This window comes from Temnothorax americanus, unplaced genomic scaffold (assembly GCF_048541705.1).
Source record: "Temnothorax americanus isolate GAGA-0224 unplaced genomic scaffold, ASM4854170v1 Scaffold9, whole genome shotgun sequence".
Lineage (NCBI taxonomy): Eukaryota > Metazoa > Arthropoda > Insecta > Hymenoptera > Formicidae > Temnothorax > Temnothorax americanus.
The window spans coordinates 6113936-6135618 of NW_027509812.1; the positions used below are offsets into that span (position 1 = coordinate 6113936).

General features: G+C 31.1%; 5 protein-coding genes across 11 annotated transcripts; 3 read left to right on the forward strand and 2 right to left on the reverse strand.

The window, feature by feature from the left end:
- Positions 1 to 811: 811 nt before the first annotated feature.
- LOC143907850 (cytochrome P450 4g15-like) lies at positions 812 to 4231 on the forward strand. 2 transcript variants are annotated; one of them, XM_077424865.1, is made up of 8 exons: positions 812 to 962; positions 1100 to 1313; positions 1491 to 1787; positions 1886 to 2309; positions 2503 to 2571; positions 3376 to 3544; positions 3672 to 3840; positions 4038 to 4231. In XM_077424865.1, the coding sequence occupies exons 1-8, from the start codon at positions 827 to 829 to the stop codon at positions 4213 to 4215; spliced, it is 1656 nt and encodes a 551-aa protein (XP_077280991.1). In that variant the 5' UTR covers positions 812 to 826; the 3' UTR covers positions 4216 to 4231. The 2 variants fall into 2 exon arrangements, with proteins under 2 accessions (XP_077280991.1, XP_077280990.1); XM_077424864.1 differs by having other exon boundaries at positions 3666 to 3840; positions 4038 to 4230.
- A 2577-nt stretch (positions 4232 to 6808) lies between these two features.
- On the forward strand, positions 6809 to 10145 carry LOC143907848 (cytochrome P450 4g15-like). Of its 2 annotated transcripts, none has more exons than XM_077424862.1 (8): positions 6809 to 7098; positions 7236 to 7449; positions 7625 to 7921; positions 8020 to 8446; positions 8623 to 8691; positions 9153 to 9321; positions 9443 to 9617; positions 9815 to 10145. In XM_077424862.1, the coding sequence occupies exons 1-8, from the start codon at positions 6963 to 6965 to the stop codon at positions 9996 to 9998; spliced, it is 1671 nt and encodes a 556-aa protein (XP_077280988.1). In that variant the 5' UTR covers positions 6809 to 6962; the 3' UTR covers positions 9999 to 10145. The 2 variants fall into 2 exon arrangements, with proteins under 2 accessions (XP_077280988.1, XP_077280989.1); XM_077424863.1 differs by having other exon boundaries at positions 9449 to 9617.
- Positions 10146 to 12177: 2032 nt separating this feature from the next.
- LOC143907843 (cytochrome P450 4g15-like) lies at positions 12178 to 16539 on the forward strand. 2 transcript variants are annotated; one of them, XM_077424856.1, is made up of 8 exons: positions 12178 to 12510; positions 12647 to 12860; positions 13025 to 13321; positions 13421 to 13844; positions 14038 to 14106; positions 15024 to 15192; positions 15312 to 15486; positions 15635 to 16539. In XM_077424856.1, exons 1-8 carry the CDS (start codon positions 12372 to 12374, stop codon positions 15810 to 15812), a joined length of 1665 nt encoding a protein of 554 aa, XP_077280982.1. In that variant the 5' UTR covers positions 12178 to 12371; the 3' UTR covers positions 15813 to 16539. The 2 variants fall into 2 exon arrangements, with proteins under 2 accessions (XP_077280982.1, XP_077280983.1); XM_077424857.1 differs by having other exon boundaries at positions 15546 to 15770.
- On the reverse strand, positions 14113 to 14795 carry LOC143907844 (cytochrome c). The gene is made up of 2 exons (XM_077424858.1): positions 14669 to 14795; positions 14113 to 14415 (listed from the first exon to the last, which is right to left on the reverse strand). The coding sequence occupies exons 1-2, from the start codon at positions 14793 to 14795 to the stop codon at positions 14231 to 14233; spliced, it is 312 nt and encodes a 103-aa protein (XP_077280984.1). The 3' UTR covers positions 14113 to 14230.
- A 139-nt stretch (positions 16540 to 16678) lies between the features above and the next one.
- LOC143907842 (uncharacterized) lies at positions 16679 to 21389 on the reverse strand. Of its 4 annotated transcripts, none has more exons than XM_077424852.1 (11): positions 21252 to 21389; positions 20487 to 20697; positions 20170 to 20296; positions 18936 to 19150; positions 18760 to 18850; positions 18420 to 18691; positions 17913 to 18310; positions 17441 to 17739; positions 17157 to 17351; positions 17063 to 17083; positions 16679 to 16978 (listed from the first exon to the last, which is right to left on the reverse strand). In XM_077424852.1, exons 1-11 carry the CDS (start codon positions 21365 to 21367, stop codon positions 16908 to 16910), a joined length of 2016 nt encoding a protein of 671 aa, XP_077280978.1. In that variant the 5' UTR covers positions 21368 to 21389; the 3' UTR covers positions 16679 to 16907. The 4 variants fall into 4 exon arrangements, with proteins under 4 accessions (XP_077280978.1, XP_077280979.1, XP_077280977.1 ...); XM_077424853.1 differs by having other exon boundaries at positions 17050 to 17083; XM_077424851.1 differs by having other exon boundaries at positions 16679 to 17083.
- Between the last annotated feature and the right edge of the window lie 294 nt (positions 21390 to 21683).

The window sequence follows — 21683 nt, forward strand, 5'->3', positions numbered from 1 at the left end:
TTTTTACAGATATGGATCTTGTAGTCTTTTTCAATTTCGTTTCATGAAATCTTCAAACAGAAAACTTACCACGGTAGAACGGAGAACTTTGTAATATTTTAATTTTATTCGTTATCGCTGAAGATGGTTCGAATTTTGAGCCGAAATGTTCGAAAGTAAATTTATTCGGAATAAATCAGTGATTCTGATCATCTACGCACTATATGCACCGATAACTTCGTCTGACTCTCATATAGCAATCTTATTATCTATTTTTAATTTTGAGAGTCCTAATTTATTATTATATTGAAATATTTTTTTCATATTATATTATTGCAAATAAATAATTAATGTAAAATAAATATTAAATTATATATAATGTCGAATAAATGTTAAATAAATGTTTTTTTGAACTATTATTGCAAATAAATTATTAATGTAAAAGAAATATTAAATAAACGTCAAATAAACGTTAAATAAATATTTTCTCTAAATCACTATTTCAAATACATAATCAATGTAAAATAAAAATATTTAATAAACATTAAATAAATATTATTTTTACAATAAATTGTACAATGTATAATTAATGAAAAATAAATATTTCAAAAACATTTCAAAAACATTGTCTGCTGCTTGGGATAGGTCACGACTGCGAGCGAGTTTATAGAGACGCATTTATCGTTGACAAGTGATTAATAACATGGCTTCTTTAGTCGTCAATAACGAATAAAATATTTTTATACTGTTATAGTACTTTGATTTTTCTTAAATTTTGCATTTTTTTTCAATATTGGCACTAGTCGCTACGTCGCTATTACGAGACAATACGTTTCCTTAAATCACAATGAACACGGATCCAATTACGACATCTTATACGTCAATCGTAACTTTTTCTCTGCTGACGCTCGTTGCAGTGTTAGTTGCAGCGTACTATTACATCGAAACTTCTCGAGCAGTTTGTTTCATAAAGAAACTACCAGGTATACGTATATATTAACAATAAAAAATAAATTTTAAGTTTTTACTCGGCAAATATGTTTTTAGCTAATAATCTTCATCAATATTGATTATTATTCACTTATTACATTATCCTACAACAAATCTTTTCTTCATTTAGGTCCATCACCCATACCTATTGTAGGACATGGATTATTACCTCTTACATGTCCTCCCGAATTAATGGTAGAGAAAGCTATTGAACTTTATGAAAAGTATGGAAGTACAGGAGGCATGTATTTCGGTACAAAAACAGTAGCCTTTGTATCAGATCCACAAGATATTGAAATAATCTTGAGCAGTTCTACGCATATCGACAAAGCCGAGGAATACAAGTGAGATGTCGAATTAATAATTAATAAAATCACTAAAATGTATATTGCGCTTTGTTATAGTAATATGCAAAACAAGAGGTGTAAATTTTATTCTGGAAATTTTGTCATTTATTATATATGTATAAGATATTGCTCACTAATATTACCTAAAATAATCCTCTTTATTTTCCATTGTAGATTCTTCAAACCGTGGCTTGGAGACGGTTTGCTGATCACAAAAGGCGACAAATGGCGCAGACACAGAAAAGTGATTGCGCCTACGTTTCACATGAATATCTTGAAGACGTTTGTACCTTTATTTTATGAAAACAGCATAGATCTCGTGAACCTACTTCGCGATAAAGTTGGAAAGGAATTCGATTGCCACGATTATCTGTCAGCCGTAACGGTTGATATTTTAACGGAAACAGCGATGGGAGTTAAAAAAGAAAAAAGGCAGAAAACCGGATATGAATATGCCATGGCCGTGATAAAGTACACATTGTTTCTTCCTTGAAATTACACATAATGTTATTTTTTTATTATTTGCTTATCACACAGAAAACGCACTCACCATAATTTGAATATTGTAGACTGAGCGATATCATACACCGAAGACATTATAACATATTTTTACGATACGACATGTTTTTTAAATATTCGAAGTTTGCCAAGGTCCAGGAAAAACTGCTCCATATTGTTCATACATTGACAGAACATGTGATCAAAGAGAAAGCAAAGGATGTCGAAGAAAAACTTGTGAAAGATCAACAAGTAAAAGAAGTGCAAAACGATAAACCAATGGAAAATTTGAATGTGACCGAAAATACGAAAAATGCTAATAATAGACCCGCTAATTATATGCATTACGTAAGAGATGACCTCGATGATATCGATGAGAACGATGTAGGTGAGAAAAAGCGACATGCTTTTCTAGAAATGATGTTCGAACTGAAGAAGAATGGGCAAATGACTGACGAGGAGATCTGGGAGGAAGTGAACACCATCATGTTTGAAGTATGACAATTTCTTTTTGAGAATAAATGTAATCTTATCATGAATCTTTGAAAGTGTACATGAACTTTATAATTTAAACTTTTTTTAAATTTTTTCTTCTACAAAATACCTTTTATGCATCGCAAACTGCATTGCTATAATAAATCACGTTATTATTTTATACATCAAAAATAAATTCATTGATTTATTACAGGGTCATGATACCACGGCGGCTGGCTCGAGTTTTGCACTTTGTGTCTTAGGAAATCATCCAGATGTTCAGGTATATTCATCTATATATATAAAACAAAGTCGGGTTAGTTACACCATTTATAACTCAAAAACGGCTGGACAGATTTTAATGATCTATGATTTGTTGGATTCGTCTCCGCCTCGAATAGCATAATAACTAAAAAAAAAAAAAAAAAAAATTAGAAAAATACCGGGGCCGGGGCGAAGCCCGGCGGGGCATGCTAGTTATTACTATTTTCGATAATTAATTACAATAATTACATAATTAATAACATGGCCCCATGGTTATTTTGCATGTTGCATTTGTGCAGCAAAATTGCTACATACTGTTTTATTAAAACACGGTTACTTCAAAGTAGCTAAGAAAGTGATCGAATCTCTTCGTTCTTCGGCCTTTTTAACGCCATACTATTTTTGTTCCCAGGATAAATTTTTTGGGAAGTTCGAGGTAGTCGTTTAAGGTCTTCTCATCTCATACAAACTCTTTTTTTCATATAGCTTCCATGAAATTAAATCCCGGAATACCTAGAAAAACTTAATTAGTTAAAGCAATATAAAGCATTATATATACATATTAACGCATAAATATTATTATTATTAAACGATTGTTAAAACAATTTTTTTTTTAAATTTATTTTTATTAAATTTTTTTCCCGATTAAGAGTAGAAATTAAAAATCTAAAGTAGTAATTTAACAATATATTGCATTTTACGATCTTCAATCTCTATCGTTCCTGAGGAAAGTCGATTTATTGCTTGATTTCGATATAACAATCGTAATAATTTAATCTTTTTTTTTTCTTTTTTTTTTAATTCAATTATTCTCATCGTTCAGGCTCGCGTACATGAAGAATTGGACACGATTTTTGGTGATAGCGACAGACAATGCACTTTCCAAGATACTTTAAAAATGAAATATCTCGAGAGAGTTATTATGGAAACTTTGAGACTTTTCCCACCGGTACCTTTGATTGCCAGGCATCTAAACAAGGATGTAAAAATAGGTAAGTTATCTAATTAAATGCATTACTATAACAGTAATGTTAATCGGGTTATAGTAAGTATTTACTTAAAAAATTTGTTTATAAATTAAATAAAATACATTTAATATGTTACATATTAAAGTTACAGGTGATTATATTCTTCCAAAGTCTACCACAGTACTGATCGTACAGTTCATAACGCATCGGTTGGAGAAATATTATCCAAATCCAACAGTTTTCAATCCAGATAACTTTTTACCGGAAAGAACGCAGCCAAGACATTCGTATGCTTACATTCCTTTCAGCGCTGGGCCAAGGTATTTGATAATTAGTAAACTTTTTAGTAACAACGGTTTTCTACTATCTCTAAAAATTTTGTTAAATTATAAGATATCTATATATTTAAAAAATTACATTTAAGTTTTTAATAAAATGTTTGTTCTTGAAACGTCGATATCTGCCAAATTTCTCGCGTATATTGTTACATTTGTTAACAATAACCTATTTTTCAAAGGTCCTGCATAGGGCGGAAATATGCTTTGTTAAAACTGAAGGTTTTGTTATCGACGATACTGAGAAATTACCGTATTATTTCTGATACGCCGGACAAAGATTTCCACTTGCGAGGTGATATCATTCTGAAAAGACATGATGGATTCAAGATCAAAGTTGAGCCGCGTGAACCATCATAATCTAATCAAATATAAATATGTCGATGGATGTACTTTAGCAAGAATTTTATTCTTTTTATTTAATAATCTTTCTTGAGTATATATATATATATATATATATATATATATATATATATATTTCTCTAATGATTTGCTATTTGTTTGTCTAGAATAATGAAATATTTTAGACAAAGAAGAAAGTCAATTTTTGCAATTTACTTACATATAAGATATAAAGTTTATACTGCTAATATTAAAGTTTGAATTATTTTATTAATTTTATTAAGAGTTAATAATTAAAAGTTAATAATTGATAATAAATTTACTATTTAAGATTAATCTACTTTATATAATTTGAAACAAATAAAACACTTAACAAAAATTACATCGTTGTTCTAGTTTATATAACCTTATATAATTAATGGTTATTTCATGATACATAAGTGTAAAGGGATAGTAAATGATAGAATACAACAAAATACAAATGCATAGCTCTTGTATTCTTTGTTTAGCTTGATATCTTGTATATTCCACCTTTTTAGGATATAGATGGCATTCAAATTTTTACAAATATAATATTTGCATTCCTGGGGTGATTTTTAACATTATTTGCAGGGGTTTGTGTACACTTGTCAGCCTATCTATATCCACTGCAATTTCTTAACGAGTCGATTGCAATTTTGATATTAGATTCGTATTCAAAGACCTCAAAACTTCTTTTATAGACATCTCATTCAGACATTTGATTGGTTACTATTTCTGACCATAACGAGATTTATTTTTAGGGGTATACGCCGTAATCGGTCAGGATTGGATCTTGTTTGTCCGAATAATATATATTATTTCTTGAGTGACTTTTTTATTACGTACAATTCTTTTGCCCTGGCAAACCACGCGCCGTTACTTCCGGACATAACGCAGTCTCAACCAAAGCCAGAACGATACAATCACACATTGTCACACAATTACATTGACATCAATTTAATCATATTAAAACATACACAAGAAATTCGGATTAAACGATATGATACATATATATATATATATATATATATATATATATATATGTATGTATCATATCGTATATATATATATATATACACATATGCATATAGGATAGAATACTGAGAAAACACAGGAAATGTTGCGAAAAATAACACCCCAGCGGGGTCCCCATCCCCGTCCCCATCCCGGAATGAGGGAGGTCCAGGTTCGAATCCTGGCTGGGGTGTTATATTTTGCAACATTTTCTTTATATACTCAGTATTCTATCCTATATGTGTGTGTATATGTATATTATATATATATCATATCGTATGTTTAGGGATATAGTTCGAAAAAGTTCAGAGTTGTACCAAGGATAAAATTAATTTTTTCAATATTGCCAAAATATCTCGTTACTGAATAACTAACATGATCCGTTAGGAAATTGCGCTGGATGTAGACATCAGGCAGACAAGTATACATAAACTCCTGCAAATAAAATTAAAAACCATCCCAAGATAGCAAATATTATATTTGCAAAAATTTGAATTTTTTTTTTATAAAGTAGAAAATATAAATACTTTTTCTCTTGAGACGTTTCTAAATTATTTGTCATGTTTCGATAAAAAGTTATAATCGACCAAAAAAGCGGTTTTTGGGTGTTCAAATCTCCTATATCATCAAAACTAGAACAAATTAAAATTTTTTGCTAACTGTTTGAGACCGTGATTGACTTCGAGCATTACATGTATGATTTTCGCGTTAATCATTTACGATCGTTATGACATGGGTCTTTCGTCAAATGATTCGTTCTGGAAAATTCGTCTAACTTTCTCTTGACCAAATAAACGTCAATGTCATGAGACAACCGCGGTTCTATAAGACAAAACAAACCCATGTCATATAAATACGTTCGCCAAGTAACGAACATCGATCTCAACCGACGGCTGACAAATTCGTCGTCACATGCGCACTCGCGTGCGAAACGATGACATAGGCCGCCGATCGCCAATCGCTTTTTCTAATTTTTCGCGCATCGCTCGCAATTGGCAATTAACGAAGCGGAGGCCTCCCTTCCCGCGACAAGGAAAATTCGTTGCAACGGACGAATCGCTCAGGATTCTCACTCGTATTTCGATCTCTAGACAGTACGCCGATTTTGCTTTCAGCCGCTTACTCGATCGATCTATCAGTCGAATTCTCGCGTATAGAAACTTTTGTGCGCGCGCCCGCTTTACGGTATCTATCCGAGAACCTGAAATGCAGAGACTGTACATTGTAAATCATTTTTGTAAATGTATTTTGTGCTTTATTTTTTGGAACGTTGCTTGTGATAAACTCGTCTTAGTAATTGTCCTTGCCATTTTGCGCTCCTCTCTTGCTTCCTCACGCTCTCGCGAACACTAACATATTCAAATTTAGCAACCTCAAATTAATAAAGATTAGCTGATTTCATTTCTGAAGCAGAAAATGATTTAAATTTTGTATAGAATAATGTTAGTTGCGTAATGGATATAGGTAGACATGGAAATGAGCAAGCAATATGATTGCGAGGTCATTGTATAATTAAAAAATGGGACCAAATACGTAAATTCCTCTAGACTGAAGCTTATAAAATATCGGTCACGACTGTGCGAGCGAGTTAGAGACGCATTTACCGTTGAAAAGTGATTAATAACGTGGCTTCTTTAGTCGTCAATAGCGAATAAAATATTTCTATTAAACCACTGTTATAATACTTTGATTGCTATCACGAGACAGTATATACTTTTCCTTAAATCACAATGGACACGGATCCAATGACGACATCTTATACGTCAACCGTAACTTTTTCTCTGCTGACGCTCGTTGCAGTGTTAATTGCAGCGTACTATTACATTGAAACCTCTCGAGCAGTTCGTTTCATAAAGAAACTACCAGGTATACGTATATATTAACAATAAAAAATAAATTTTAACTTTTTTCTCGGCAAATATGTTTTTAGCTAATAATCTTCATCAATATTGATTATTATTCACTTATTACATTATCCTACAACAAATCTTTTCTTTATTTAGGTCCATCACCCATACCTATTGTAGGACATGGATTAATACCTCTTACATGGTCTCCCGAATTAATGGTAGAGAAAAGTATTGAACTTTATGAAAAGTATGGAAGTACAGGAGGCGCGTATTTCGGTACAAAAACAGTAGCCTTTGTATCAGATCCACAAGATATTGAAATAATCTTGAGCAGTTCTACGCATATCGACAAAGCCGAGGAATACAAGTGAGATGTCGAATTAATAATTAATAAAATCACTAAAATGTATATTGCGCTTTGTTATAGTAATATGTAAAACAAGAGGTGCAAATTTTATTCTGGATATTTTGTCATTTATTATATGTATAAGATATTGCTTACTAATATTGCCTAAAATAATCCACTTTATTCCATATTGTAGATTCTTCAAACCGTGGCTTGGAGACGGTTTGCTGATCACAAAAGGCGACAAATGGCGCAGACACAGAAAAGTGATTGCGCCTACGTTTCACATGAATATCTTGAAGACGTTTGTACCTTTATTTTATGAAAACAGCATAGATCTCGTGAACCGGCTTCGCGATAAAGTTGGAAAGGAATTCGATTGCCACGATTATCTGTCAGCCGTAACGGTTGATATTTTAACGGAAACAGCGATGGGAGTTAAAGAAGAAAAAAGGCAGAAAACCGGATATGAATATGCCATGGCCGTGATGAAGTACACATTGTTTTTTCCTTAAAATTACACGTAGCGTTATTTTTTTATTATTTGCTTATCACATAGAAAACGCACTCACCATAATTTGAATATTGTAGACTGAGCGATATCATACACCGAAGACATTATAACATATTTTTACGATACGACATGCTTTTTAAATATTCGAAGTTTGCCAAGGTCCAGGAAAAACTGCTCCATATTGTTCATACATTGACAGAACATGTGATCAAAGAGAAAGCAAAGGATGTCGAAGAAAAACTTATTGTGAAAGATCAACAAGTAAAAGAAGTGCAAAACGATAAACCAATGGAAAATTTGAATGTGACCGAAAATACGAAAAGTGCTAATAATAGACCCGCTAATTATATGCATTACGTAAGAGATGACCTCGATGATATCGATGAGAACGACGTAGGTGAGAAAAAGCGACATGCTTTTCTAGAAATGATGTTAGAATTGAAGAAAAATGGGCAAATGACTGACGAGGAGATCTGGGAGGAAGTGAACACCATCATGTTTGAAGTATGACAATTTTTTTTTGAGAATAAATAAAATCTTATCATGAATCTTGGAACGTGCACATGAATTTTTTATAATTCAAACTTTTCTTAGCTTTTCTTTCTACATTTTATCAGTTATTATTGCAAGTTATTATTTAATGCTTCAAAAAGAAATTAATTATTGACTTATTATTACAGGGTCATGATACCACTGCGGCTGGCTCGAGTTTTGCACTTTGTGTCTTAGGAAATCATCCAGATGTTCAGGTATATTCATTAATTATTACTATTTTCGATGATTAATTACAATAATTACATAATTAATAACATAGCCCTATGGTTATTTTGCATGTTGCATTTGTGCAGCAAAATTGCTACATAATGTTTTATTAAAACGCGGTTATTTCAAAGTAGCTAAGAAAGCGATCATGCGCGCGTTCGTGCTCAAGTCTGTACCCGGCTTTATATTTACGCATAAATATTATTATTATTATTAAACGATTCTTAAAATAATTTTTTTCTGAAATTATTTTTATTAAATTTTTTTCCCGATTAAAAGATTAGAAATTAAATATAAAGTAGTAATTCAACATTATATTGCATCTAATCTTCAATCTCTATCAGTTCCTGAGAAAAGTCGATTTATTGCTTGATTTCTATATAACAATCGTAATAATTTAATCTTTTTTTCCCCTTTTCTTTTTAATTCAATTATTCTCATCGTTCAGGCTCGCGTACATGAAGAATTGGACACGATTTTTGGTGATAGCGACAGACAATGCACTTTTCAAGATACTTTAAAAATGAAATATCTCGAGAGAGTTATTATGGAAACTTTGAGACTTTTCCCACCGGTACCTTGGATTGCCAGGCATCTAAACAAGGATGTAAAAATAGGTAAGTTATCTAATTAAATGCATTACTATAACAGTAATGTTAATCGGGTTATAGTAAGTATTTACTTAAAAAATTTGTTTATAAATTAAATAAAATACATTTAATATGTTACATATTAAAGTTACAGGTGATTATATTCTTCCAAAGTCTACCACAGTACTGATCGTACAGTTCATAACGCATCGGTTGGAGAAATATTATCCAAATCCAACAGTTTTCAATCCAGATAACTTTTTACCGGAAAGAACGCAGCCAAGACATTCGTATGCTTACATTCCTTTCAGCGCTGGGCCAAGGTATTTAATAATTAGTAAACTTTTTAGTAACAACGGTTTTCTACTATCTTTAAAAATTTTGTTAAATTATAAGATATCTATATATTTAAAAAATTACATTTAAGTTTTTAATAAAATGTTTGTTCTTGAAACGTCGATATCTGCCAAATTTCTCGCGTATATTGTTACATTTGTTGACAATAACCCATTTTTCAAAGGTCCTGCGTAGGGCGGAAATATGCTATGTTAAAACTGAAGGTTTTGTTATCGACGATACTGAGGAATTACCGTATTATTTCTGATACGCCGGACAAAGATTTCCACTTGCGAGGTGATATTATTTTGAAAAGACATGATGGATTCAAGATCAAAATCGAGCCGCGTAAACCCAGCATTTCGTAAAGAAGAATAACCGGGAATTAACAATCCCATTATCCGCGCAAAGCATAATCTAATCAAATATAAATATATCGATGGATGTACTTTAACAAGAATTTTATTCTTTTTATTTATTAAATTTTCTTGAGTAAATATATATATATATATATATACATTTCTCTAATAATTTGCAATTTTTTTGTCTAGATTAATGAAATATTTTAGACAAAGAAGAAAATCAATAGATATATTATATTTAAATACCAAAAATATGTTGAAGAACATATTTTGCAACTTATTTACATATAAGATATAAAGTTTATATTGCTTAATATTAAAGTTTGAATTATTTTATTAATTATTAAGAGTTAATAATTAAAAGTTAATATGATAATAAAGTCACTACTTAAGATTAATCTACTTTATATAATTTTGGATCAATAAAACACTCAACAAAAATTACATCGTTGTTCTGGTTTATATAACCTTATATAACCTATAAGTATTTGCTCGCAATTATTCTGTTATGTGCCTTTGTGCCATATTAGTATTGTGTTGTAATTTCAGTTCTTTACTGTTAATATTAACGAAACCATCGTGAGTTGAATCGATTTTTCACCGTAGTAAGTAGCGCGATCATATATTACGACCTACGTAAAATGATTACTGTAAAGAGTGTAAGAGGTTTAATTGGTTATTTCATGATACGTAAGTGTAAAGGGATAGTATATGATGGAATATAACAAAATACAAATGCAAGCTTTTGTATTCTTTGTTCAGCTTGATATCTTGTATATCCCACCTGTTTAGGATATAGATGGCATTTTTAGCATGCGGGATTTATGCCATGGTACAAACACTATAAAAATCGAAATCTTCTATGTGTTTTTTTCCTCTTTTTCCTTTTTTTTCCATCATATAACAATAACCTTTAATGCACCTATCGTTCGTTTATTTTCTTTTTAAATTTTTTTAGTTTTATAATTTGTTTATCATTCTTACACTTTAATAAACTTTTACACACATTTTATAACTTATTATGATATATACATATACATTTTATTGCTTTATTTATAAAAATTACTTGTATTTTTTTATAAAGCGTATATTCCACCTATAAATATCATTTATCCCACCCCTATGACATATGTGGCAAAAATGCAAGGGTCTCTAAAAGTTTTTTTTGTTAAATACAAAGAATAAATATTTTATATTTCTAACTTTTTTATAGTAGTAGAGTAGACAGTATAAAGTTTTTATTGGTATAATTTATTTGCCTTGAACATTTTAAATAGTACTTAATGAATTAAGTTTTTCTTAGGTGCGGCGTATATACCGGGGAGAGAGAGAGAGAGAGAGAGAGAGGGAGAGAGAGAGAGAGAGAGAGAGAGAGAGAGAGAGAGAGAGAGAGAGAGAGAGAGAGAGAGAGAGAGAGAGAGAGAGAGAGAGAGAGTTACCCCAATAATTACTTATAAAGTTAATAAAGAGTATTGAAAAAGATTTATAAAGATTTTTAATATTAAAAGAAGAATGGAAAATGCACTGCAAATTAAATACAATTTTTAATATCTTGTTCATTGAATACAATTAATAATATCACTATCTCTCTTGTTCTTTACGCGGATATGATTGTCCCCACCATCTTTTTTCGAACAATTTGATGTTTGCATGAGGAAAATGTTTTATATTCAAGTATAAGTTGCAATTCAAATAGCCTTAAATTATTTTACGTTTTATTTATTGTTTTTAATTATAATTCCCCCGCCGTAATAAATATTTTGCTTTATTATTATTATACAAGAGAAAGATTTATATTAATTCGAAATTAAAAGTGAAATCAACAATGACACACCATAATTACGATATACCAATAATTTCGTTACTTTGTCGTATGCAACAAAAATCTTTTTATATTTCTCGCGTTTTCAACGTTTTCTTTATAATGCCGACAGGTCGATTTCCAGTTTTTTATTAAAAAGGTTGCGCTTACGGCTGTGTCACGTCTGGGGCAATATTGCCACATTGATGAATTAACCTACATTTGAAATCAAATGCGTGACGCAATTTTCTCATCCGGTCTACGATTATTTGCGTAGTGGAAATGAATAAACAATGCGATATTGACGAGGTCATTGTATAATTAAAAAGTGAGACCGAATACATAAATTCCTCTGGACTAAAGCTTATAAAATATCGGTCACTACTGCGAGCTAGTTAAAGACGTATTTACCGTTGACAAGTGATTTCAGTCGCCAACGACAAATAAAATATTTCTATTACTGTTACAGTACTTTAATATCTTGAATTTTATGTCTTTCAATGTCGACACTATAATTAGTAAGTTGCAAGAAAGTAAATAAGTGACTATTACGAGACAGTATTTTTTTTTAAATCACGATGAACGCGGATCCAGTAACAACATCTTATATGTCAACTTTAACTTTTTCTCTGCTGACTACGCTTCTTGCAGTGTTAGCTGCAGCGTACTATTACATCGAAACCTCTCGAGCAGTTCGTCTTGTGAAGAAACTACCAGGTATATTTACATATTAATAATAAGAAATAAGTTTAATTTTTTACTCGACGAATATGTTTTTGGCGAGTAGTCTTCGTCAATATTGATTATTATTTACTCATTATATTATCCTACGACAAATTTTTTCTTCTTTTAGGCCCACCATCCGTACCTATATTAGGTCATTCATTAATAACTTTTAAAGCGCCTCCCGAAGCATTAATAGAGATAGGTCTTAAATTTGTTGAAAAGTATGGGAGTGTAGTAGGCGCGTATTTAGGTTCAAAAGTAGTAGTCTTCTTGGCAGATCCACAAGATGTTGAAATAATCTTGAGTAGTTCTGTGCATATCGACAAAGCCGAAGAATATGCGTAAGAAGTTAAATTAATAATTAATAAATTGATTAAAATTTATATGTGCTTTGTTCCTATATTATATGTATGTAAAACTAGAGGGGCAAATTTTGTTCTGGGTGTTCTATCACTTATTATATGTAAGATATTGCTTAAAATAATCCTCTTTATCTTCATCGTAGATTGTTCAAACCGTGGCTTGGAGACGGTTTGCTGATCACAAAAGGCGACAAATGGCGCAGACATAGAAAAGTGATTGCGCCTACGTTTCACATGAATATCTTGAAGACGTTTGTACCTTTATTTTATGAAAACAGCATAGATCTCGTGAACCGGCTTCGCGATAAAGTTGGAAAGGAATTCGATTGCCACGATTATCTGTCAGCCGTAACGGTTGATATTTTAACGGAAACAGCGATGGGAGTTAGGAAGGAAAGAAGACAGAAAACCGGATTTGAATATGCCATGGCAGTGATGAAGTATATATATTTTTTGTTTTTTAAATTACACGTAGCATTATTTTTTTATTATTTACTTATCATATAGAAAACGCACTCACCATAATATGAATATTGTAGACTGAGCGATATTATACACCGAAGACATTATGATATATCACTACGATTGGACATGTTTTTCAAATATTCGAAGCTTGCCAAAGTTCAGGAGAAACTGCTCAATATTGTTCATACATTGACAGAACATGTGATCAAAGAGAAAGCAAAGGATGTCGAAGAAAAACTTGTGAAAGATCAACAAGTAAAAGAAGTGCAAAACGATAAACCAATGGAAAGTTTGAATGTGACCGAAAATACGAAAAATGCTAATAATAGACCCGCTAATTATATGCATTACGTAAGAGATGACCTCGATGATATCGATGAGAACGACGTAGGTGAGAAAAAGCGACATGCTTTTCTAGAAATGATGTTTGAACTGAAGAAGAATGGGCAAATGACTGACGAGGAGATCTGGGAGGAAGTGAACACCATCATGTTTGAAGTATGACAATTTCTTTTTGAGAATAAATGTAATCTTATCATGAATCTTTGAACGTGTATATGAACTTTATAATTTAAACTTTTTTAAAATTTTTTTTTCTACAAAATACCTTTTATGCATCGCAAACTGCATTGCTATAATAAATCACGTTATTATTTTATACATCAAAAAGAAATTCATTGATTTATTACAGGGTCATGATACCACGGCGGCTGGCTCGAGTTTTGCACTTTGTGTCTTAGGAAATCATCCAGATGTTCAGGTATATTCATTATTACTATTTTCGATGATTAATTACAATAATTACATAATTAATAACATAGCCCTATGGTTATTTTGCATGTTGCATTTGTGCAGCAAAATTGCAATGTTTTATTAAAACGCGGTTATTTCAAAGTAGCTAAGAAAGCGATCAAATCTCTTCGATCTTCGGACTTCTTGACACCGCAGAATGCCATTTTTGTTCCCGGGATAAATTTTTTGGGAATTTCGAGGTAGTCGTTTAAAGTCTTCTCATCCCATACAATAGCTTTTTCCTTCAGAGTTTCCGTGAAATTAAATCCCGGAATAGCTAGAAAAAATTAATAGTTACATATATAAATTGTCATACTATTATTCAATATATAGCATTATATACATATTTACGCATAAATATTACTATATAACAATTAAATGACTGTTAAAACAATTTTTTTTCTGAATTTATTTTTGATTAAATTATTTTCCTGATTGAGATATTGTCTATATATATATATATATATATATATATATATATATATATATATATATGTATATATAAGACATTGGGGCATTAGTACACCTACTTCCGCAAGTTTTGCCCATGATGTCATGCAGGTTAGGACCTATCTTATGTTTTCCAACCTTTTCCGTGGTATGACATGAAGCGCACAACTTCATAAATAATTTCTTACCATTGATCGCGTCACCCATCCTAACAGGTTATTTATTTGTTTCTCTCTCGCTAATTACATTTTTATTTAAATTAAGTCAAAATTGAAATAGTAATTCCATGAATAATTCAACGATATTGCATTTTGCGATCTTCATCAGTCTCTGTCGTTTCTGAGGAAAGTCGATATATTGCTTGATTTCGATATAACAATCGTAATAATTTAACTCTTTTCTTTTCTTTATAATTTTATGATTTTCATTGTGCAGGCTCGTGTGCACGAAGAATTGGATACGATTTTTGGTGATAGCGACAGACAATGCACTTTCCAAGATACTTTAGAGATGAAATATCTCGAGAGAGTTATTATGGAAACTTTGAGACTTTTCCCACCGGTACCGTTGATTGCCAGGCATCTTAACGAAGATGTGAAAATAGGTAAATTATCTAATTAAATGCATTACTATAACAATAATATTAATCGCGTTATAGTACATATTTAAAAGAACTTATTTATAAATTTAAAAAAATACATTTATTATGTTTTATATTAACAGTTACGGGCAATTATGTTCTTCCAAAGTCTGCCACGGTACTGGTCGTACAATTTATAACGCATCGGTTGGAGAAATATTATCCAAATCCAACAGTTTTTGATCCAGACAACTTTTTACCGGAAAAAATGCAACAAAGACATTATTATGCTTACATTCCTTTCAGTGCTGGACCGAGGTATTTAATATAACTAATAATATTTTTTTAGTATAATAACTTTTTTCTATTATCTCTAGGAATTTTCCTAAACTATGAGGTTGAAGAAGACATTTCCCGCGAATATTGTTACAATGTATATTTGTTGACAATAACCTATTTTTCAAAGGTCTTGCGTGGGGCGAAAATATGCTATGTTGAAACTGAAAGTTTTGTTATCGACGATACTGAGGAATTACCGCATTGTTTCTGATACGCCCGACAAAGATTTCCAACTGCGAGCTGATATTATTTTGAAAAGACATGATGGATTCAAGATCAAAGTCGAGCCGCGCAAACCAGCATGAGAAGAATAACCGGGAATTAACAATCCCATTATCCGCGTAAAGCATAATAATCTAATCAAATATAAATATATATATATATATATATATATATATATATATGGATGTATTTTAGTAAGAATTTTATTTTTTATTTATTAATCTTACTTGAGTAAATATATTTCTCTAATAATGTATCTAAAATTTCTCTAAAAAGCTATTTAATTTTTCTAAAGTAATACAATATTTTAGACGTAGAAGAAAATCAATACATTGTATTTAATATACCAAAAATATCTTCAAGGCTATATATATATATATATATATGTAGGTCCAGGGGTATGTTCCGGGACTGTTTACGTTTTTTGAAATGTACAGTCCTGGAATATAACGCATATATATGTAATCAGATTCAAAAAATTGTCCCGAAAAATGCCGTAGGACATCAATTTTTTCCAGGACAGTCCTGGAAACTGCCAAATGTCCCGGAATATACCGATATCAAAAATAAAAGTCCCGGAACATACTTCCAGACCTACATATATATATATATATATATATATATATTTTACAACTCACACATATATAAGATATAAGTTTATATTACTAAGTTTATATAAAATTTTCAATTATTTTATTAATTATAATTATTAAGAGTTAATAATTAAAAGTTAATAAATGATAATAAAATTATTAATTAAGATTAATCTACTAATGTATAATTTTGAGCAAATAAAGCGCTCAACGAAAATGATGTGTTGTTCGATCTTACTTATATAAACTCATTAATATATTTTATATTCATGAGTTCAGTAATTTTCTGTAAAAAAATGTAAACAATTTGTCTGTTTTTTTTTTTATAAGAATTTAAATCAAATTTATTTAAATGTATTTATTTGTATGTACAAAAAAATTCAATATTTATTATAAAATATAAAATTTTCTATATTATAACCAGCAGATAGCTATTTTACATACATAAAAATTAACTTGCTCTATGTATGTACACCAAGAATAACTAAGAATAGGTACTAAACATTTTAATAAAGAAGGAGCAAGAATGCAATTTGATAAGTGGATCAGTAATAGTCACTAATTCTCGAGATGTTCTACATCTCTTCATTCCCATCGACAGTCGATAGATTTTGTGTTAGTTTCTTGCGCGCGTTGCTTCCGCCATTTTCTGAAGTCTACAAAAATGAATTGCAAAGCCCAAGGTAAAATAAATACACTATTTAACACTAGTAAAGAAATTTGATACATTTTGTAGCTACCAGTCCAATCTTTAATAATTCCTGCAACAATATACACATATGTAGTTATATGTATTATACGAATCAAAACTTAATACGGTCTTTCTCAACTTACCTACGATGGCGCCGAAAATTATCGTGACTAAAGTGCAGATGGCAGCGTTGAGGCCATAAGCCGAGGCAAATTTTTCTATTTGGAGATCTTCTATGATAACTAGAGGCTGCGGGACCAGCAGCCACGATCGCACGGCTCCAATTAACATTATCGTAATTAACGCGCCTTTTATCGTACCCTCATATAGCAGGAATCCTATACATATCGTGATTTTTATTAGCCATTTCAGAAACTAAAAATTTGCGATAATTTATTTGCTCAATTATAAAATTGAATGTACTCACCCATTCTTGCGAATCCCATCAAGATTGTGGCGATAAAGAATATATACTTTGATTTTACGTTTATTATTAGTGTAAAAATTGACAGTAAAATTTTCGACGCCAGCTCGGCTATTCCACTGATTGTGACGCTCAGTGCGGCATAGGCTTTCGGGTATCCCGCATCGGTCATCATAAGAGGAAGTAGAGAAGAGAAACCAAAGTCGGCAGTACACACGAAACTGACGCCGAAGCACAAATTTATGAAACAGATATTCTTCACCAGAGACATATCCACTAGATCTCTCAGAATCATTTTATACCTTTGGTATTGACAAAATAAATCGGAGCGTAAATTACATGAAGATATAGAATTATATATATTATGATATTATTAAATATATAATAGCAGGACTATCAAAGTTTTACAGTCTTAAGATATATTAACCATAAATTATATAATTCAATTACAAAAATAACTGAACCGTATACTTACTTTATTGCCTTTTGTTCTTTCTCAATGTCTTGTTTTTCTTCTTTCTCTTGGATTTTCTTATCTTGTTTCTCTTCCTTCTCCTGGGTTTCCTTTTCTTGTTTCTCTTTCTCCTCCTGAATTTCTTTATTTTCTTTTTCTTCTTTTTTCTGGATTTCCTTTTTTTGTTTCTCTTCCTTCTCCTGCGTTTCTTTATCTGTTCGTCTTTCACTATACTTCTTTTCTAGATGAAGCCGTATGTCGCTTAGTACATATGTCGTGCGAGTCGCCAAATTAACTAAGCTAGAGGCCGAGATAGCCGATGTACGCCGCGATAAACTTTCCCATATAGATCCTGATTTAGCTCTCCAACGCATTCCGCTCTCAATTGCTGAGACTGACGCAACTCTTTGTGCAGAAGGCTAAACAAAATCAATGTAAATATAAACGGACAAATATAATTAAATGGAAAAAAATTTTAATTTAATTGACAAAGAAGTGAGATAATTTTATCATCGAATTTCATGTCACCTTAAAAACTTCATTCAGCAATGGTGTATTTGTGTTCCTTTCTTCCTTGAGACTACGAAGACTGCTCCATTTAGTCTTGGAAGATGAGTGGATCACGTCGATGGTTGAACGACGATTCGATAGTGCCAATTCCCGAAAGACTTTTTGTTCCTTTTCGCGCGCTCTTTCAGCACGAACCTCTGCCGGATTTTTAGCGTGCCATTCCACGGGATGCATCATTGCCATTCCAACGACGCTATTAAGGCTTAGAGCACCTATGATTGCCGCAGTACCTATAACACAAACGACAAACAAAAATAAGTTGTATAAATATTTGGAACTTTGCCTTTGCGACACTTACCGCGAAAACCGTACAACGGCAACATCCTTCCGCACAACATGGGATAAACAATTCCGCCTAACGCAACAATGACTTGCGACGCGTACATCACCTAAATAAGAAAGAATTTTTTTTAATAAGCTGAGAATTCAGCGTTTTTTTAACAGACCCGAGCATTATAGCCATAATTGCTTTACTTTCGCTCTTTTCTTCACGAAGTACGAGTTGAAAACCGTATTAGTAATTGTCATAATCAAGCCCAATCCAAAACCTTGTAGAAAATAAATAAAAGCCATGTCATATATATTTCTAACGAAGACCAGGGCGATGTTAGATAACGCGAAGAAGAGTGCACCCACAGTTCCGACCGGTCTTGTAGAATATCTTTTCAACAGTGTATTGGTGAGCAAACCTGCACAAGAAATATTTCTTTGTGTTCAATGCATAAGTGGAAAAAGAAAAATTATGTTATTAGTTAGAATAAAATACTGTTTAACGAATGTAATCTTCCAAATACTAAAAACTTTGTGTTTAAATTATTTTTATAATAAGATCCGTTGTTTATTATTTATATTTTACTATCTGTTAATTATCTTTAAGTTACAAACATCAGTGTTTTGCAAAATATATTATTTTTAAATATTATTACATCACGATATTCTATAATAGTAATATTAAATATTATAAATAAAATTGTGCGTATTTAAATTAAATTAAAAATGATATTTATTATGTAATGATAACAAAAGATAAATATAAAATTCTATTTAATTTCTTATTCGAGGATCGTTATTTAATTCATAGTAAAATTTATTATCTTCGCACTCGAGTGACAATAAAAGCGCATTTTTTTCACTAGAAATAATTTTCTAATCTGATAATTGTGATATGTTCCAAGAATATGTGATAACGAAATGTAGCGTACGTTTTTTCGTAAACAAGAATTCAATTATAGTTAGATTCGAATAATGGGCCGTGAGACTTTTATGTATATCGAAAACGTATTTGCATACGTTGCAAATATGTGTTGGATCGAAACTTCATGGCAGTACACACGTTATTCGTGCAAAATGTACCAATATATATTTAATCCTTCGTGCAAAATGTCGACGACAGAAGCTGCAAATTTACAGCAAGAAGCTGATGGCTTAACTGACAACGTCGATAAGAGCAGAAAAATTACGCTTTGGGGACGTCACTTAATCTTCTTATCACGTGGATACAAATGCAAATTTCTTCTTCCGAGAAAAGTTTCATACCGGGGAAAAAAGTGCGAAGATCACATATGTCTTTGCAAACACACTATTTACAAATTGTTACTAATAAATTTGTATAGAAATCTTCGATTGATAACTGTGCAAATATAATTTAGCGTATCACCATTTTTTTCTTCAATTTTGATTATTAAACACATGTCACATGCGTGCTTACTGGCAATAGAATAATTGATCATAAAGACGGAATTGAAGAGACTCGATGCCATGCCTGCCTGGCCGGAATCTTCCAGAAAATCGCCAAAGATTATAGCAAAACACGATCCTGGGCCTACCGTGGTAAACTAAAACAGCAGGAAAGAAGTTGTTAATTACACATCATACCTATATCTACATACAAACTCGCTCATGTTTGCATTGGGAAAGATTTTGAAATAACTTTTAAGTAAATATTATTATATAAGAGTAACATAGCTGTTTCAATAGCTTTGAGCACTATTTTATCATTTATTATGCATTATTATAATTACTAACGAGAATTAATATCATTGCCAATGCAATCATCCATCCCCAGCCACCATCTGGCGCCAAATCTTCCAGAGTAATTTCATCCTCTTCATTAATCAGTTCTTCTATCTTTGCGGTTGCATTCTTCTTTTCACTTTTGACAGCGTTATTCAAATTGGGCGCATTTATCGTCGTACCGTTGATTTCTGTCACCGTCATATTACGATAAATCGCGTCCCTGATTTATTTGAACACATTAAATAGCGTCACGTTTTTTCACAAAATAAGAAAGAAAATTATAGAAAAAGTATTTAATAAAAGATAAATATATACCAATACGAAAATATAGTATATTTACATATAAATATATTCTACTTTAATTATTATTAAAAACAGTAGACATTAAAATAATAAAAAGTGATGTTTTACATTCAGTATCTGCAATAACGTCTGACAGAGGTAATTTATTTATCCATAGGAAACACAAAACGTTATTTTTTTTAATATTAATTTATTTTATTGGATTTAGTTTTTCCTTGCATTAAATAAATACAAAAGTAAAAATTGTCCAAATAATAGTCAATTTATTAACATGAAATATAAATTAAGCAATAATTTTTTGAACAGAAACAGTTTGACATGTCATTAATTTAAGACAGCACATTTCCCACACAATATTTACCCAGATTAATTAGATAAAATTATATTTTTACTATTTTCATTGCACCGGATTTGAAGATAAGATTTAAGTATTTACCTAGCAGAATAATGATAGATAAATTTAATGCAAACCTCAACGATTCCGATACACTTCTACGATAATCGAAGGTAGACGGTTTCCGACTAAGCAGGGCATGCCACAAACGAGATTTCGAAGTTTCTCTTATCTTTGTACGAAGTGTCATCATACTAAACACCTATTCTTAGGCCAGAATGAAATATTAGCACTGTAGGGGGGGGGAGGATCCGTAATTACGGAATTGCGGAGAGAGAAGATCCAAATGTAAACTTGCCTCGTATACTCTCTGATTTACAAATGCTCCAATTCAGTTAACCAGTTCATTATAAAAGAAGATTTTTTAATTAGCATTTTATATCTAATCTAATAGATGATAAATTTGAGTATCTTAATATGGATTTATTACATCAAAAATGACGATTTTTTAATAAAATGCAAATTAACAAAAATTTTAAAGTTGAACAATGATTCATAATATAAATTAT

Excerpts from the sequence above, each read along its gene's own strand:
- LOC143907850 (XM_077424864.1), top strand. The coding sequence starts at position 827 with ATGAACACGGATCCAATTACGACATCTTATACGTCAATCGTAACTTTT. Across the intron at positions 2,572-3,375 it reads GAAATCATCCAGATGTTCAG|GCTCGCGTACATGAAGAATT; the intron begins GTATATTCATCT and ends CTCATCGTTCAG. Across the intron at positions 3,545-3,665 it reads AAACAAGGATGTAAAAATAG|TTACAGGTGATTATATTCTT; the intron begins GTAAGTTATCTA and ends TACATATTAAAG.
- LOC143907848 (XM_077424862.1), top strand. The coding sequence starts at position 6,963 with ATGGACACGGATCCAATGACGACATCTTATACGTCAACCGTAACTTTT. Across the intron at positions 8,447-8,622 it reads TGAACACCATCATGTTTGAA|GGTCATGATACCACTGCGGC; the intron begins GTATGACAATTT and ends TTATTATTACAG. Across the intron at positions 9,322-9,442 it reads AAACAAGGATGTAAAAATAG|TTACAGGTGATTATATTCTT; the intron begins GTAAGTTATCTA and ends TACATATTAAAG.
- LOC143907844 (XM_077424858.1), bottom strand. The coding sequence starts at position 14,795 with ATGGGTGACGCGATCAATGGTAAGAAATTATTTATGAAGTTGTGCGCT. Across the intron at positions 14,416-14,668 it reads CATGGGCAAAACTTGCGGAA|CTATTCCGGGATTTAATTTC; the intron begins GTAGGTGTACTA and ends AATTTTTTCTAG.
- LOC143907842 (XM_077424851.1), bottom strand. The coding sequence starts at position 21,367 with ATGATGACACTTCGTACAAAGATAAGAGAAACTTCGAAATCTCGTTTG. Across the intron at positions 18,692-18,759 it reads GCCGTTGTACGGTTTTCGCG|GTACTGCGGCAATCATAGGT; the intron begins GTAAGTGTCGCA and ends TTTGTGTTATAG. Across the intron at positions 18,311-18,419 it reads TGCTGAATGAAGTTTTTAAG|CCTTCTGCACAAAGAGTTGC; the intron begins GTGACATGAAAT and ends GATTTTGTTTAG.
- LOC143907843 (XM_077424856.1), top strand. The coding sequence starts at position 12,372 with ATGAACGCGGATCCAGTAACAACATCTTATATGTCAACTTTAACTTTT. Across the intron at positions 12,511-12,646 it reads TCTTGTGAAGAAACTACCAG|GCCCACCATCCGTACCTATA; the intron begins GTATATTTACAT and ends TTCTTCTTTTAG. Across the intron at positions 15,193-15,311 it reads TAACGAAGATGTGAAAATAG|TTACGGGCAATTATGTTCTT; the intron begins GTAAATTATCTA and ends TTATATTAACAG.